Here is a 17,470-nt window from a genome sequence, read left to right as displayed (position 1 = left end):
CAATTTGAACCTCTCCCAAATGACGCTTGTAGACATGAAGAATGTGAAATGATCACCTGGAATTGGTTCCATGGGGAAATTTAACTCATAATGACTAAAAATGTCAGTGCTGGGTCCACAGAAGCTGCTCAGCCAAATAATCCCAGCTACAATTGACAACCAGACCTGTGTAGGCCAAACTAGGGCGGAGTGACTGGAGCAACCACCCTGGGTGCCTACCTGGCAGAGGGGATGAAAAAAACCTGCTACCGCTGGCAGGTTTGTGATTGTAATCACAATTGTGCCAATGGCACAGTGGCAAACTGAAGTTGCCACTACCCCTGGGCACCTGGCCGCATCACTATGCTGCTGGCTCTCAGGCTCACCTGCTTAGGTGATATAACTAGTTAAAAACATGCAAACATACTCAAAGAGAAGTCATCAGTGGTTTGCTGTCAAACTGGTAGGATATTTCAAGTGGGGTTCCCAGGTGTCTGTCCTGGACCCAGTTATACTGAGTATTTTCATTAACCACTTAATGATGAAAGAGAGAGTTCACTGATAGAATTTGCAGATGCCCCCAAACTGCAAGGAGCTGCAAACATGCAGGAGGACAAGATTAGCATTCAAAATTATATTGATAAATCAGAGAAATGATCTCAAATTGACAACGTTATTTTCAATAAAGATAAATGCAAAGTATGGCATTTATGAAGGAAAAATCAAATGCACAAATACAAAATGAGGAATAACTGTCTAATCAATCTAGTTTCCTTTTATGACAGAATAACTGAATTCTTACAGAAAGGAAATATGGTGGACCTAATCTATCTAAGGTTAAAGCATTTGATACTATGCGTAGTAGGAAATTATTAGCTAAAATGGAAAATATGGGGCTAACATTATAATTGTAAAGTGGATTAAGAGCTGCTTAAATAGGATATGTGAACTGGTTACACTGAAAGGGGAGGTACTGGGTGGGAGGGTTTGCTAGTCATGTTCCTGAGAAATCAGTCTTGGGACTCATGCTGTTTTATATTTTCATTAGTGACCTTGGTGCAAAAATTAGCTGTGCACTTTTGAAATGTGAAGGTGACACCAAGTTGGGAAGTATTACCAATACAAAAAGGACTGGATAATCATGCAGAAAGAATTAGATTATCTTGTTGAGTGGAGTAATAAATATGAAAATGCCCGACCAAGAATGTTGTAAGATGAAGAATCATAGATTGAAGGGTCAGAGGAAGAGTGAAAACTGAGTATATTAGTCAAATGTGGAAGACTGGACCAAAAGTGTGATTCAGGTATGAAAAAGACTATTGCAGTTCTGAGATGTGTGGGGTATTTAGTAGAGACTGGGAAGACATAACCAATAAGGCAAGGTTGCCTGTTTAGACTAGAGAAGGGCAGACGGAGGGGGGACATGATAACAGACATCTGATATTTAAAGACAGCTATAGAAAGGACAGTATTAAACTGGTTTCCATGCCCGCAGAAGTGACCCTCCTGCTCTTTCTCTGTCACAGTGTAAATGCCATTTAAATCACCAGGCTGCTTCCCCATTGGCCTGGCCAGCCACAGCCTAGCCTCCAGCCTCCAGGCTTTGTCTCCAGGGGCCCTTTTGCAAACCACTGTGTAGCTGCCAGTCAGCTTGCAGGCCACACCTCTGTCCCCTTCTCACCAATGCACTGCAAGGACCCTCTGGTGAGGACTTGTCACCCACTGGGTGTTGCCATGGCAGCAGCTCCTACCCTCCCGAGTTTCCATAGCACCAGTAAACAAACCCTCCCTCTGGCTGCAAGTGGCTGGCTCCTGAAGCAGCTGGGACCTGGGGTGGGTGGCCTCTCCTGGGAGTTACCTTGCAGCTTGGGGTGGAAATGGAGGGCAGGGAGCAGGAGGCCCCATGTGTGAGGAACAAGGGAGCAGTCACCAGGGTCTGCTGTTACACCTGCGCCCGTTTCAGCACCTGGAGGCAGGGGTATGGGCTCTGCACCCCCAGGGCGCCACCTCCCAGCCTGTCCTGTCACACCTGCTTCCCAGCAGATGGCAGTTTCTAAGGCCCTAGGAGATGGAGCAAGGCAGTGGGTCTTCAGCAGGGCGTGGGATTGTGTCAGTGTAAGCAACCGGGACAGAGGCTGACCCCCCTTAGCATCCCTAACAGGTCCCATGGGGCCCCTGCCCTGAGGAGAGCCATCCCTAGTGGGAGCTGCCACCCTAGGGGGACACCAGCCCTGATTGCCTGGGATGGCTGGCTAACAGCTTTGTGCCCAACATCAGCTCCTTTTTTAACAGGACCTTTCCTAGGCTGGAAACTTCAGTCCCTGAAGATGTCAGATGAGGAGTTTGATGATGAGTCTGATGCCAATGAACTGGAAAAGGAGGGAGAAGATGGGGAAGAAGAGAAGGAGTCAGCAGAGCTGGAGGAGGAGGTAAGGAAGCAGGACAGAGAAATGGCAGCCCTTGAGCATGAGGAAGGGCAATCGCTATGAGGGGGTCTCAGTCACGCTGAGACTAGGAGGGAAGGGGCAGCCCTAGTTTTTGTTTGATGCTTTCTCTTACTGTCTGATTCTGTCCGTGTTGTTTCCACCTCTCCGCACCACCATCCCAGAGACTGATCTCGAACCCTCTGACAGAGGAGATCATGAAGGAAGGCCTCTCACTCCTGTGCAAAACTGGCAATGGCCTGGCTCATGCTTATGTGAAACTAGAAGCAAAGGAAAAGTAAGTAGGAAAATATAACGCTTCCTCCTCCCCTGGGTCTGCTTCTCCTCACAGATTTTTAAGCCCTGTCCCTTGCTGCATCTAGCTGGACCACCTGACATCAGATGATCCCTGACTAACTAGCATTCAGCCTCTTGCATCAGGAGGGTATTGCTGAGACCTGTCTTTCTGGTTGTGGATTCCCTGGTTGCTTCCGCTGCAGATCCCCAGAAATCATGCCTTAACTGAAATCTCACTGCAGTAGGGTAGGCCTGACCTACACCTGTGTATCCAGGTTCAATGAAGTATCAAGAGAACTAATCATAGGGTTGTCTAATCATAGGCAAGAATGAACACCAGAGCCATTCTCTGAGAGTGCCACATAGAGCAAAATGCTGTTCCTTTTGGGTGCCTGAATGGCACTTTTCCAGCCATATAAGTAGCATATTTGACACAAACATGTAGGTAGCCATTTTTATTACCCCCTGCACTGCAGATACCTAAGTATGCACATTAGCCTGAGCACACACAGGTGACTATGCACTAGCTATGCAGGCACCATGACTATGTCCATGCACCCATTCTGGATGCATCAGTTATGAAAATGTAGCTGGACAGAAACCCATGACTAATGGTTGTTAATGCAGGTGGATGCGGGGGCAGCAATGGCTCCAAGCAGTTGGGAAATTTAGAATCATAGAAAATGAGGGTTGAAAGGGACCTCAGGAAGTCATCGAGTCCACCTCTCATCCCACCCCCTGCTCAAAGCAGAACTAGCTCAACTATATCATCCGAGTCAAGACTTTGTCAAGGCAGGTCTTAAAAACCTCCAAGGATGGAGATTCCACAACCTCTCTAGGTAACCAGTTCCAGTGCTTTCCTACCCTCCTAGTGAGAAAGTTTTTCCTAATATCTAGGCTAAACTTCTCTTGCTGTAACTTGAGACCATTGCTCCTTGTTCTGTCATCTGCCACCATTGAAAACAATCTAGCTCCATCCTCTTTGGAACCTCCCTTTAGGTAGTTGAAAGCTGCTATTAAATCCCCTCTCAGTCTTCTCTAGGAAGCAGGCAGACTTAGACTGTCCCTTTCCCATACTGGGTTTGGACTTGCCTTGCTGACTTCTTCACACATTACCACCACACCATGGATCAGGTATCAGCCACACCCTTCTCTTCCTTTGAAGCTTGCCTCCTGGGCTGCCAAGAGGGAGAGATATTGGGCAGGGGGGAGAAGCAAATGAGCTAGAGAATGTAGGGGTCAGTGAGGTGGCTGCTACCATCAGTGGGCCAGGGTTTTTGGGTTCTTGTCTAGATCCTTGTCTCCAGTGAAGCAGAAACTTCCCCACTGCACTGCTCTCCAGCCATTTCATCCAGTAAATGCAGGGGGCAGCTACTGATTAGGCGGCAAAGGGACCACCAGAGAAGGAGTGGACTTGCAGCACTGTGGTTACAGCACTGTGTTAGGAAGTCAAAGATCTGTTACCTGGTCAAGGGGGTGCCTAGAATTTGGGGTGCCTAGAACTTACTTCCTGGGTGAGTATCTTAACCATTCATCTACTGGGGATAAAACATGGGGACTTATGCTCATATACAGAGCTGTGTACCAAGTTAGCCTATGCATGTGCATTGAGCACTGACCTGTCCTTGGTGCAGTGATAAGTGCCAAAACTGCTCAGGTAAGCAGCTGAAAAACTGTCCTTTTGCCACACAAAAGGGAAATGGAATTCTGCCTGTGATGGAGAGATACAGTAGGTAGATAGCTACATGGAAGCTATAGCTAGTGCTCTCGGTGACAAGGTGTCTCTCCAGGAGTGGCCGTAAAGCGCCTGGAGTCCCTGCAGCCTTCACTTTCTGGACAATCACCCCTTCAGTCACTTACCACACCTTGATGTCTTACTTTGATATGAGGGAGGCTACCCTAGGGCTTCCCAAATTGCTCCCTCAAAATGACCACCAGGTGCCTGTGGTCACTGCCTTATGGGCTAATTGCATGGCTCTCATCCTCCTTTACACCATGCCCCATGCCTCACAGATGGCATCCTTATTGATGTTGTCTTCTACTTAGCCCCTCCTCAAGGGCTCCTGGACCCTCTCTGGTCCCACACTCTCAGCAGACTCCAGATCTTACTGCCAGGCTTCTCTCAGGGCCTGGGCTTATGCCTGCTCTCAGCCCAGCCGTCCTCCACAGTCAGATGATTCCCTCTACCCAGCGTGCCTGCCAGCAGGTTTGCAGGATGCCTGACCTTACAGTGGCAGGCATCCCAAGTGCCCTGTCTCACTGTCTGCTAATGAGTAGTTAGGAGTGTAAGAGTGCATCCACTGAACTATGTTCTTTGTACCATCTTCTGGTGCTGTTTCCACAACCAGTCATTACCCAAATTCACCAGTTTCTTGCAGCATCTTCCTCCCTAAGCCACCTACTACCTCCAACCCATGTATCAACAGGCACCACAGGAAAGACATGGTCCATGTCCACAAAGCAGAAACAAAACCTTCTTTTTCATTACCTTTGTAACTCGGGCTCTGTTGCCCATAGGATTCCTTTTACCAGAGACCCTCAAGGATTGACATGACCCCTTGTCCAATTTGGTATCAAATGAACTTTTAATAGTAACCCCTAGGCTTATTACAAGTATTCTTCCTTGCAATATGACCTGGCAAGAGGTTCCTTCAGGCGTTACAGCAGCGATCTTCAGTAATACCTGTCTCAGATCCTCTGCTGGGTGTGCGGGATGTTAGTTTCTGGATTCCTTGTTGTTCAAACAAGAAGTCCAAGGCTGCTCCTGTCTCCCCAGGGTAGCAGCACAGAACACATGCATTCCTTTGTCTGGCCATCACTTTTGTAATTTTTCTCATTCAATATTGTCCAATTCCTTGGCTGCATGCCAGCCATATTCCTAATAGGGAAACGGCTGCCCCTTGCTTCCTCAGAGCCCAATCACAGCACTCACGTCTCCCAGTGCCACAGAAGACGCTATGTTCAATTTTGTTGCTTAGTTCTGGATTACAGCTAAAAGCCTTAGCATAACTCAGTTTGGCTGCTACAGGCTCCTGGCCAGGCAGCCTGGTCATTTCCTACCTCTTCCCTTTCTCTCCTGGAGACCATGAAGCCCTCTATGCTCTCATAGACACATTCACTCATTTTCTTTAGCACCTCTGCTTTCTGCCTCTAGATCTATCCTTCCATCTCCATTTCTTGGGCAGGGTCCTTCTAGTACTGTAACATGGGGTCCTGGACTAGCATCAGAGGATTGAAATGACACCTCGTTCAGTAAGTGACAGAAAGGCTTTATTTACTACAAGTATTCAGAGTCAAATGAGCCCAATCCAAAACAAAAGTCCAGTAATTAGCTATAAGGCGATGATTTCTCACAAAACAGGCAATGAAAAAGCAGTCTGTTTCTCTTCAATTTCTCCAGTAAGCTGAGCACAGCAGTTGTTGGTGTCAGAGAGCTTTCTCACTCTTGAAGCTGTTCTAGATCTTTCTTATATCCAGGGCCATCCCTTGGGGGACAAATCGGGGCAACCGTCCTGGGCCCTGCATTTTGGGGGCCCTGCGGAACAGAGGCAGTGCGAAGCCAGGTGGAACAGCAGCTTTGCGTCCAGCCACTCGCATCCCCTCGTCTCCCCCCCTACCGCCGCCAGGTTCTTCAGGTACAGGGCCCGTGGGATTGGCACAGGGGCAGGGCTCCGCATGGGTGATTTGCCCTGGGCCCTGCACCCTGTTTGGGTTGCCTCGGCTTATACCCTTAGTCCAGCATCTTCAAAGCATTCTTTTAGTTGTGTAAATCAAAAGAGAATCCCAAGCAGTAACTGACAGGGAAATCCTGTTAATCAAACTGCTCATTACTGGTTATCAGAAAGTTCCAATTTGAATGAATTACCTTCCTTGGTGACAAGAGGTTATCCATTTCTACTAAGTTTGGGATGCATCAAGAAACAGATTAACAACCAGGAAAAACACAAGTGTCCTTGAAAGATCAAGGGAACCACTAGGCAAAACATGGTAAACCAGGAGGAAACATAAATCAGAAGATGCTTATCACATATGGAGAATGTCTCTTCTTGTACATAACATGAGTTAATTGCAAAAGAAATATTTACTATACTAATTAATCAAGGATAGACCTTTCACAGGATTACATACTAGACAACTAGAAGCCTGCTTAAAATCATCATGAATATAGTAAGATAAGCTGAAGTGATACTTCATTATTTCATCTCAGATGGCCTACCCATGAACTCACATCTTCTTGTACTACACAGTTAGCATCAGTATTTTGTATTTTAACTTTTGTGAGTTAAAATGCCCAGCTGAGCATGAGTTTCAGAGTCATCAAATACTCCAGGCCGGCTTTGTAGCTCTACAGCCCTCTGTTTCCAGCCTTCTGCCTTTTTTTCCCCTTTGTCATCTTCAGAGATGCTTCTCCTGACAGGATATAGGCTAGGTAGTAGCCTTCTCACCAGTGGGAAAGGGCAGAGGGGAAAGAAGAGAGAAGTTTGTTTCATTTTCTCATCCTTTGGCAGGGACCTGACAGACATTGGCCTCCTCCAAAACTACATTCACTTGCGTTATGTGGACTTGTCAGAGAATCAGCTCCGAGACCTGTCCCCTCTGGGCAGCCTCATCCATTTGCTATGGCTGAAGGTGGATGGGAATCGACTGACCAGTGCCACCTTACAGGAGCTGCCCTATTTGCAGATTGCCAGTTTTGCCCACAACCGCATCAAGGACACTGAGGGCATTAGCCACCCACGCCTTGGCAGTCTCAACCTTAAGGGTATGTATGTACTAGGCTTTCAGCACAAGGAGGTGTTCTTTACTGTATGTCCTGGGAAAGGATCTCTGGAGGGATTAACTCTTCCATTGATTGCTTCTGTGTCACTCAGGGAACGAAATCCAGGTGATATCAGGTCTGGATCCAGGGAAACTAGCCAACCTCCACACCCTAGAGCTACGAGGAAATAAGATAGAAACCACAGCAGGGCTGCACTTGCCTAAGCTCAAGAACCTGTACTTGGTAAGATCTTGTGACCTCAGCCACAAGGAGGTGATACACTACAGAGAGTGGCACAGGAAGCTCAGAGATGGTTGGTTAGTTATGTTAGCCTGAAGGCAGGGCTAATTTGCACCTTATAGACTAACTGAATCAGAGATGTATAAGCAGTTGGCTTACTTCAACAGGAAGCTCAATCAAGGAACCTGTCCCCTACAAATCAGTGTAGATCTCCATGCCCTAGGGTTGTACTGAGGCAACACTGTCCAACTTTTCTGGCTGAACATATTCTAAAATGTGGGGGATGAAATCAATTCTTTGGGACAAGAGTCTCTGTCCTTTTCTTTTCTCTACAAGCTCAGGCAGTGGAAAGAGATTAGAAACCACTTATAAGTTCCCTATAGAGAATCAGGTTGCTGTAACTAGTTGCTAGTTCTCACCTTCTTCTTACCCTTTACTCTGAGCTGAACTGCATAGCTATGTAAGGAAAAACAGCAGCTTTTGTTGGGTGATTTCCTATACTGAAACAGCCAGGCAAGCTCTATTCCTCTCCTCTCTGGGGCTCCCAGAGCTCAGCAGGGAAACAGGCAATGAAAAAAGCCTATCTTACTGTCTGCCCTTTTTTAAAATTTCATATCAGGCCAAATCAGCCAAATCAGTTCTGAATTCTGTGAAATGAGAAGAGCTCAATCTTTCAAATTTGTGTGGTGTTACCACTGGCAAGTATCCTTGTTTCCAAGTTTCCAAGACTACTCAACCTGGGGTTTCAGATGTTCCCAAATCCATGGCAGGCATCCTATGTGCAGTCCCCAAGCCTGGAGGTCGTGGAGTTGAGATGCCCCCTAATTTCACTTGCCCTTCACCAAAAAGCAGAAAGAGCAAGCTAGAGGGAAAGCCTGAGAGCAATCCCCCGTCACCATAAATTGTGTAGCTGAGATCCTTACATTTGGAGGCATTTGTAGACACTTGCCTGGGCCAGCCTGCCCACAGTGCTAGGGACAAGCCTTCACCCTCTAACCCTCTAAGGCCATTCAAAGCCAAGAAGAAGCGTATCTCCCCAGCCAGGTAAGTAAAACCACCTGGGCCAAAAACCACCTCATGGTGGTATGGTATCTCCCCTGCTTTGGACTTTTGGCTAAGATCAAGTGTTTCCTCTCTCCTTTTTTTTAAATTAAATGTTGTGTTCCAGGTCAAATTAGCCAAGTCACTTCTGAATCCTATCAACTGAGCAGAACTCAGTCATTCAAGTCCATGTGGTGCTACCACAAGCAAGTATCCTCCATCCCAGACTCTTCAGCTTGTGGCTTCAGATACTCCCAAATCCATGGCAGACATCCTACGTGCAGGCCTAAGCCGGGAGGTCTTGGGGTCCGAATGCCTCCAAGTCTTGCTTTCCCTTAGCCAGTAGGCCAAAGAAGCAAGCTAGGGAGAGATCCTCCATTTCCATAAAGTAGGCGTGTAGCTGAGATCCTCCCACTGGGGGGCTATAGTACACTCTCGTAAGGTGTCCTGTCTGCATTAGATAGGTGAGCATCGTCTACCACACAATGCTATTCAAAAGTGATCTCGGCTGAGGGAATGGACTGGTGCAGCAAACTACACTTGATTTTATCCCACAAGAAGCCAAGAAGCAACTGTTTCCTCTCTCCTCGTTATGGAGTAGGCAGCCAGCAGGGAAACTGCTGAGCAAGCGTACAGCAACTGCCAAGAGCACTCCAAGCTCATACTGAGGTTGCTTCCAGGGCTGCAGAGGATGTGATGGGAGGCTGTGTTGCTATTTCCTCCCAATAACCCCGATTCAAATACCAGTTTTAAAACTGCAGATCATAGCACAGAGAAGTTCTGCTGCCTACATATGAATTGGTTTAAATAACACAGCAGGACAAAGTCTGAAGAAACAATTTCCCAGCATGTTAAAAGACTGCTTCTTGTTCTAAAGCATATAGGAAGAGAGGCTAGTCTCAACTTAGTCCTAAATAACATGCAAGGACAATAGCCTGCACAAGAAGCAGTAAGTAGGGCTCTTGGATCTCCAGTGGTTTTAAAAGGAGCAGTTAAGGAAGGTAAGGACTTTGCTGAGAAACTGAATAGTTTCTTTGCATCAACCTTCCTAGCAGTGGATATTGGGAAGATTCCTCCCCTACTCTGCTCTTGTTGTACCAAAGATGAGGTCATGTGTCTACACCTCTGTCTAGCAGTGTCAGAAAAAGTACTGGAGCTGACTGATCATGTAAGAGGCTATACCAGCCACAGATGGTTACAGCCAAGAGTTCTGAAACAGGATAAGTACAAAGTAATGAGTTAGTGGCAATAATACATAATTTCTACTTAAAGCCAGGTAGAAGGCAGAATGAAGTTGCACTTTCTAGACTAAGGCAGATGTATAAGTTTATATAAGCAACAATTTATTTCAACAGATACTATGAAGGAACTACAGGGAGCAGAGCCTTTAAATAGAAAGCAGTGATTTGAATACAATGGATAGGGAAGGGGGAGGAAAAGGAAGGGGGCACTACTGGGAGATGCAAATGTAGGTAGGAGAGAGAAAAACAAAGCAGTTAACTTACTGAGGGACATAGGGGTTAAAGAAGCTAATTCAGGTAATGGGGTATAATCTATAGTCTCGGTTTAAACCACAGTTAACCTGTTTCAGCCTGTGGATGATTTTTTGTTCCACAATTTACCATTTAAGTTGGTTTTTAACATTTTGTTAAGAATACATCATTTGAGGTCAGAGTACTTAGAAGTCAGCTACTCTGGAACTGATGTCTAGTCAGTGTCTATTCAATCTGTTACACAGGAATTGTCCTGTCTACCCAATATAGACAGCAGAGGGGCACTGTAAGCAGGTAATGGTGTATATGATATTAGTAGAGGAGCAGATGGACGAACCTTAGATGTTGTAATCTTTGTTGTTTAGTCCTGCAATGATGTTGTCCATGTGCATAAGGGAGCACAGATAGCATCTGGATCTGCAGGAGCAAGGTCTGGTGCCTTGGTAAGAAGACGAATGAATATTGATTTGACATCCATTTTAGAAAGACACAAGCCTGTGGCAGAAGACTAACTTTCCTGGACATTTCACTAACCTCAAAGTAGCTGTTCTTCGATAACAGAACTTTAAAAACAACTTGAATGGGAAATTGTAGAACAATAAATCATCCACAGTCTGGATTGGGTTAAGTATGGTCTAAACTGAGACTATAGAATCTTCTTTGATTACCCGGATTAGGTTTTATAAACCCTGTGTCCCTCAGTGGGTTAACTGCTTTGTTTTTCTCTCTCCTACCCACTTTGCTTCTCTTAGCAGCGTCCCCTCCCTGTTCCTTCCCCTTCCATACCTTTTGTATTCAAATCACTGCTTCCTATTTAAGAGCGATGCTCCCTGCAGTCCCTTCATAGCATCTGATGAAATAAGCTGTTGCTTACATAAGCTGGGGCATCCGAACCTCAAGCCTTGGGGCTTGGACTTGCAAGTAGGATGCCTGCCAAGGGATTTGGAAACATCTGAATCCCCAGGTGTGGGTGGAGGATGTTTGCTAGTAGCAGGGCCACTTACAGTTCTGGACTCTCGGATTTGGAATTAGTTTTGGCTAATTTGGCCTGGGATACATACAATTTTTTTTAAAAAAGCATCTCTGACTTAGTCTTAGAAGGCCCAGTTGTCCTCCTTCCCTCCACCCCAACTCCTTGTCCAATTTGTTTCTTTTCCCCACAGTTTTTTCCCATCAACACTAGCCCTCAGTCTCCCTCTTTGGGCTCCTCATCCAATCCCAACCCCCAAACCAACTTCTTCTCCAAAACTCTGATCAGCCAGTTCCACTTCTCTCTCTTATCCTGGTTCCTCATCAGAACTGTCTTCCCTCCTTCATGCCTCTCCTCTGACCTACTTCTCCTTATTTTCCTTGTCAGCCAGCCCTTTTCTCTTCTTCCAGCTCTTTGTCTGATCTGCCTACTGCTGCTGCCTTCTATTTGCTCCCACTCCCTCCCATCCCCCAAACTCCTCATTTCTTTCTCTGGCTCATAGTCCCAGTGTCTTCTGAGGTGAAACACATAATCAAAGTCCTTTCTGTTCTTCAGTGTATGAATCTGTTACTCCTCTCCTCTTGGTCCATGTCCTATACTGCTGATCCTGGTTTGCATTTCCTTACTTCAGCCAGGAACTACACCTAAATTCAATTCCTAGTTTCGGTCACTTGGACTAATCGGTCTCAGCTTCTCCCTAAGTTCCCAGTCACAGAATCTTTCATTAGCCAGTTTTCCCTCTCTCTGAACTCCATTTCTCCCTCCACAGTACTAGTCGCACCTCCCTCCTAGACTGCTTGGTCAAACCTACTCTCTTGCCCTTCCAATCCAGCTCTTTCCCCTCTTCATTTCAATCATTCAGCATCATCCTTTTCCTTCTCCTCTCTGCCTGGGTGTCAGCAGGGGGCAGTAGGAGCACAAGAACTCAGTTTGGATACCTGGACCCAGCACAACCTGTGGCAGCCCAGAGTTGGAGTTTCATAGATTTCATAGACATTAGGGCAGGGGTGGGCAAAATGCAGCCTAGGGGCTGGATGCAGCCTGCCAGGGCCTCTAAAAAATTTTGAAAAATTAATATTTATCTGCCCTAGGCTGCCAGTCATGTGGCCCTCCATGGCTTGCCAAAACTCAGTAAGCGGCCCTCTGCCCAAAATAATTGCCTACCCCTGCATTAGGGGCTGAAAGGGACCTCATGAAATCATTGAGTCCAGCCCCCTCCCCTGGCCATAGGCAGGAAGTCAGCTGGGATCAAGTGATCCCAGCAAGAAAAATATCCAGACATTTTTTGAAGGAGTTCAGAGTAGGTGCTGGCATCACCTCTGGGGGGAATCTGTTTCAGACCCTGGACACACACACTGTAAAGAGCTTTTTCCTTATGTCTAGTCTAAATCAGCCTTCCTGGAGTTTGTGGCCATTAGACCTTATTATCCCTTGGGGAGCTCTGGTGAACAGCTGTTCTCCCAGGTCCTGATGTTCCCTTCTTATATAATTGTAGGCTGCTACCAAATCACCCCTGAGCCTTCTTTTCTCCAGACTGAAGCATCCCAAATCCCTCAGCCTCTCCTTGTATGGCCTGCCCTCCAGGCATTGGATCATAAGGGTGGCTCTCCTCTGAACTCTCTCAAGGTTTTCCATATTCCTCCTGAAGTGGGGGGTCCAAAACTGGATGCAGTACTCCAGCTGCGGCCTCACCAAGGTCGAGTACAGTGGGAGGATAACAGCCCTGGTTTTGCTTGAGATGCATCGGTAGATGCACACCAGAGTTTTGTTTGCTTTGCCAGCCACAGCATCACATTGGTAACTCATATTTATCTTGTGGTCAATCAGCGCTGCCAAGCTTCTAAGTGTGTTGAGAGTTCTTCCTACCGAGGTGCAGCACCTTACACTTCTCAACTTCTCAGCAATTAAGGCCATCTGGTTTTGGTCAGCCCACCTTGAAAGTGTGTCCGAGTCAGCCTGTATCCCCAGCCTGTCCTATAGTGTGACTGCCCTCCCCCATAATTTGGTGTCATCTGTGAACTTTGCCTGGAATGTCCTGGTTCTCAAGGTGTTCCTTTACCTGATCCACATCAATTTTGGACCCGCCACCCACTCCCAGGCTGGTTCATGCCTTTCTGACAGTGTGATCCTCTTAGGAGGGTGAAAAACCGATGCAAAAAAATGATTTAGGAGATTGGCCTTTTCTTGGGCAGCAGGTGAGGTGGAGGCTGTCACTTCCTAACAGTCTACTCTGTCTGAAGTATGGACCGTGGTCAAAGAAGCCAAACTCCTCGTGATGGCACCATTGCCGGAGTCTTCAATTCACCTCACCAATGCACCTTTCCCTCCGCAGCCCATATCTTGCGACTAGGAGGATCGATGAAAAAACTATCTGAGCCCCCAGAGCCCTAAGCCCCGCTCCCAGAGCCCTGTAGTCCCACATGACCTGGCCCAGACTGCTCTGTGCCATATCACGTGTGCCCATGTGGATGAGTAGCATGGGGTGGTGGTTGGAGGGCCGGGCACGTCTGAGGATTCTCTCTGTCCCATCACAGACATGAGCTCCAGGCAGGTAGCAGACCTCATGGGCTACAGATTGCTCCCTCTGCCCCCCTAAGGAGGGAGTCACTCACCATAATAACTCTGTGCCTTCTTGTGGGCACAAGTGCTGGTGGGCCTCTGTCCTCACATGCTGAAGCCAGCAGTATGGCTGACTCAGTTGATGTGAGGGGTGCAAATCTCACCCCCTGTTGGTGAGATTGGCCATGGGGGACCTCCCTCCCCGGTTGCTAACAGTGCATGTGCTCCCCCCGCCCCCGACTAAGGTGGCACTAGTCGCCCATGCTAGACAAGTGTGTGTTTTTTAAACCTATTATTGAAAGCTTTGGGAACAACTCTCATGTACAACTACCAGGCATAATACAAGGAAAGTGCTACTCAGTTCTGGGCTGGAGCATGCTTAGTGTGGATTTTCAGGGAATTCAGCTGCAAAGCTCCAGAAAGTCTTTACGGGGCATATGTAAAATCTGCAGTTTTTCAAAGACTTCTAACTTGACAAACTTTGGTAAGGTTCTCATTCAGCTTTCAACAGACATGTAACTGACTGTCATGTTATTTTTGCTGCAAAATAAGGAGGCACTAAAGCTGTTCAAAGGCAAGGTCACTAGAACTTTTTAACAAAGAAAAGAAAGACATTCTTCACTAACTACTTTCCCAGTGACAAGAACTGTTTTGGCTGAAATAAAAAAAGAGCCTGAAACAAAAAGCTGATGTAGAAAATTTCTATCTTAACCATTAAATTTTGACAAAGTTATAAACAACTCAATATGTGGTCTTAGACTAGAAAGTGTTGGGACATGTCAAGCAACTTAATTACAGACTATGCTCCAAGACCTACCAATAATTGTTAATAATGCATTATTCATATAGATATTATAAACCAAACTTTTGTTTTTTCTGTCTCAAAGCCCAAAAAGAAGGGCATGGCCAATCAAGTTGAAAGATGGTTAATCTGAAATTGTTAAAAGAAAGCAAAAGCACTTTTCATATTGCATGCAATTAGAAGTTGTTGCAACTAGAAGTTATTAGAGTTGAGGACTTAGCAATATTCAAAGAACATTTATATGGATAACTAGAATATCCTGAGCTACACCGTTAAATACTAATAAAATGTAAACTGTCAACCTCCTGCTTCAGGGATTAGGCCAATCTCTAACTATTACACATTAGCAAGAAACTTCCCTAGAAATGATTATCCCATGTCTACCTCCCACAGGGTTTCTTGCTTCTCTGAAGCAGTTGTTATTGAGATGTAGACATATCAGTTGCTATTGGCCAAAGTCAAGGATAGGATACTGAACCAGGACAACTGGGCCGATCTGAGCTAGAGTCCCTATTCTACAAACTTCCAGCTCATATCCAGATATTTGTTTTTTTTCTTGATACTGTTCATCTCTAGGGCCACAATAAGAATCTTAAGGGTTATAATTTAAATACAACCATGGGAAGGGATGCTGTGCTGGCTGTGATACAGCAACTCACTAGGCCACACTGTGTTCACTCTGCCAGGAAAAATGCCCCATCTTAGCTCTAGTACTGCAAGAATTGCTATGGGTTACTCAGCAGGAGATGTTCTCCCTTTGGAATAAGGATTTGTCTTAGAGCTCCAGCATGAGCTCCAGGAGATATAAGTAGAGATGTAAAACATTTGGTTATTGACTTCTTCAAGGCATCAAAAATGCCCTGTCCTATGAATTAAGGTATAAATCCCCAGACGCTGGTCAAGTTCTCATCTTATTCTACTCTTCCTTCCCTAATTTTTTTCCTGAAATTTCAACTGAAGATGGGATTCCTCTAAATACCTTGTCCTAAATCATTGTGTAGCATTGCTGTTAGGCTGTTAAACAGTCCCTTCTTTAGCATCTCATGAAGGAAGCTCCTGCTTATGAAAGCTCATGCATTTCTGATTTAGTTAGTCTATAAGGTGCAAATGTATGCTACCTTCTGCCTGACTTCAGGCTAACCTGGCAACTATTGTTAAATAGTTGCCATGGCCAATCTTAGGGAAGGTTGCCATGTAACAGAATGGTTCAAGGGAGGTGAGTAGAAAGAATATGACAGAAACTTTAGAATATATCATTATTGATATTTTTTTCCTCCCTTTCTCTACTTTTCCTCTCTTTCCCCATCCCATCCTCTCCCCTCCCTGGTGCTCAGGCCCAGAACTCCATTAGCCGCCTAGAAGGCTTACAAGACCTGGTGCAGCTCACAACCCTGCATCTGCGTGACAACCAGCTGGGCACCTTGGATGGCTTTTCTAGCAACATGAAGTGCCTGCAGTACCTCAATCTGAGGTTGGTTCTCCCCAAGTCAGCTTTGGCCCCACAGGCCTTTTGGGGATGCTGGGGTGCACATTTCAGTCTATTCTCCCCAAAACGTGCCCAGCTGACTGCCTTGGATCCATACCATCCCCCTGTAGCAGGTGAGGCTGCTCTGGTTGATACAGCCTCTGCTAGTCTCAGAGGGGCTCCAGACCTTGCAGCCTCTCTGAGTCCTAGTACTTTGGTTCCCTCAGCAGCCCTTTGGGACACTTCTTGCTATTTTGTTCCTTGAGGGAGACCTGTTTCTAGTTCTGTACCTTGTGCTGGTACCTTGCATTCCTTGCTGAAATCCCTTTTAGTCCTTCTCTTCTCACCCCTTCAGCACACTGTTGAGGAATGCAAATACCCTCTTGATGTCCGCTGTCCAGGGGAGACAACTGATCCAAGGAGCCCAAGGTGGTGATAGTGAAGTGACCTCAGCTGCTGGCTTCAGCCAAGTGTCCCCTCACTGGAACAGTCTCACTCCTATGGGAGCTCTTCATAATCAGCCCTGCTCTTTCCCTGCTGCAGGGGGAATGGGATCACTGGGCTGCAGGAAGTGGCCAAGCTGCAGGTCCTACCTATGCTGCGGGCACTGGTGCTGTTGGACAACCCTTGTGCAGATGAGGGCGATTACCGGCTGGAAATCCTGGTCCTGCTCTCACGCCTGGAGCGTCTCGACAAGGACTTCTACGAGCAAGAAGAGCGGATGGAGGCGGAGGAGCTCCGGCAGCATCGCCAGGAGCAAGAGCAGGAGCAGGAACAGGAGCAGGTGGGAGCAGCGGAGGGCAAGAATGAGCATCTGGGGAAGGAGAGGAGCTGGCGAGCTTGGGGGCCACTCGTGTGAGATTAGGGGAACTGAGCCCAAAACAGAGCTCAAGGGAGAGCACGGCATGCCGCCTTCCTTGGAGCTCCTGCGTCTATTTACCGGTTATTTCCTGTCCCTGCAACAGGGTGCTGGCAGTGCCTGTGCCCCCCTGCTTTACCTGTGGCAGGCTAGGGTGCCCTTGGTGCTTTGGGGCATAGTGCCATGTACTAGCATGAGGGGCCTGCTTGTGCTTAAGTCCGAAGAGGTTAGACCAGGGGTGTCCATTGCATCTGGCCCCACTGACTGGGCTGGCCCAAACCAGTAGGTGAGGGCGCACCGCGGTCACCACATCATGGAGCCCTTGGCATCAGCCGGGTGTCACCGCCTGCCCCAGGCGCAAACCTCGAGGAGACAAGGGGGCTGGGGCGGGCACCCCTCTGACCCTCTGCCCGTCTACCCGCCAGGACACGGAGGAGTCCGGCCCCGGGGAGCCCGACTGAGCCGAGGAGCCCTGCGACCCGCGCCCGCCAATAAAGAGCGTCGGCTCAAGCGCGCCCGCGTGTCCCGTCCCGCCGCGCCGCGCCGCGTCCCGCATCCTCCCCCCTCCCCCTCTCCTACGTGC

The 17,470-nt window shown here is 47.3% G+C and overlaps 1 protein-coding gene and 1 long non-coding RNA gene across 4 annotated transcripts; one reads left to right on the top strand and one right to left on the bottom strand.

Annotated features, from left to right (window-relative positions):
• LOC109319387 lies at positions 1–6,698 on the bottom strand. The gene is made up of 3 exons (XR_002103498.1): positions 6,565–6,698; positions 4,529–4,531; positions 1–10 (listed from the first exon to the last, which is right to left on the bottom strand). It is a non-coding gene; the product is annotated as an uncharacterized LOC109319387 (long non-coding RNA).
• Positions 1,755–17,441, top strand: LRRC23 (leucine rich repeat containing 23). Of its 3 annotated transcripts, XM_019548902.1 has the most exons (8): positions 1,755–1,812; positions 2,272–2,408; positions 2,588–2,700; positions 7,208–7,461; positions 7,571–7,701; positions 15,898–16,034; positions 16,572–16,812; positions 17,313–17,441. In XM_019548902.1, exons 2-8 carry the CDS (start codon positions 2,307–2,309, stop codon positions 17,346–17,348), a joined length of 1,014 nt encoding a protein of 337 aa, XP_019404447.1. In that variant the 5' UTR covers positions 1,755–1,812; positions 2,272–2,306; the 3' UTR covers positions 17,349–17,441. The 3 variants fall into 3 exon arrangements, with proteins under 3 accessions (XP_019404447.1, XP_019404445.1, XP_019404446.1); XM_019548900.1 differs by lacking the exon at positions 17,313–17,441 and having other exon boundaries at positions 16,572–16,954; XM_019548901.1 differs by lacking the exons at positions 1,755–1,812; positions 17,313–17,441 and adding an exon at positions 1,826–2,140 and having other exon boundaries at positions 16,572–16,954.
• The last annotated feature ends 29 nt before the right edge of the window (positions 17,442–17,470 follow it).

This window comes from Crocodylus porosus, unplaced genomic scaffold, assembly GCF_001723895.1.
Source record: "Crocodylus porosus isolate Cpor-Errol unplaced genomic scaffold, CroPor_comp1, whole genome shotgun sequence".
Taxonomy (NCBI): Eukaryota; Metazoa; Chordata; order Crocodylia; family Crocodylidae; genus Crocodylus; species Crocodylus porosus.
This window is presented reverse-complemented; position numbering and strand designations above follow the sequence as displayed.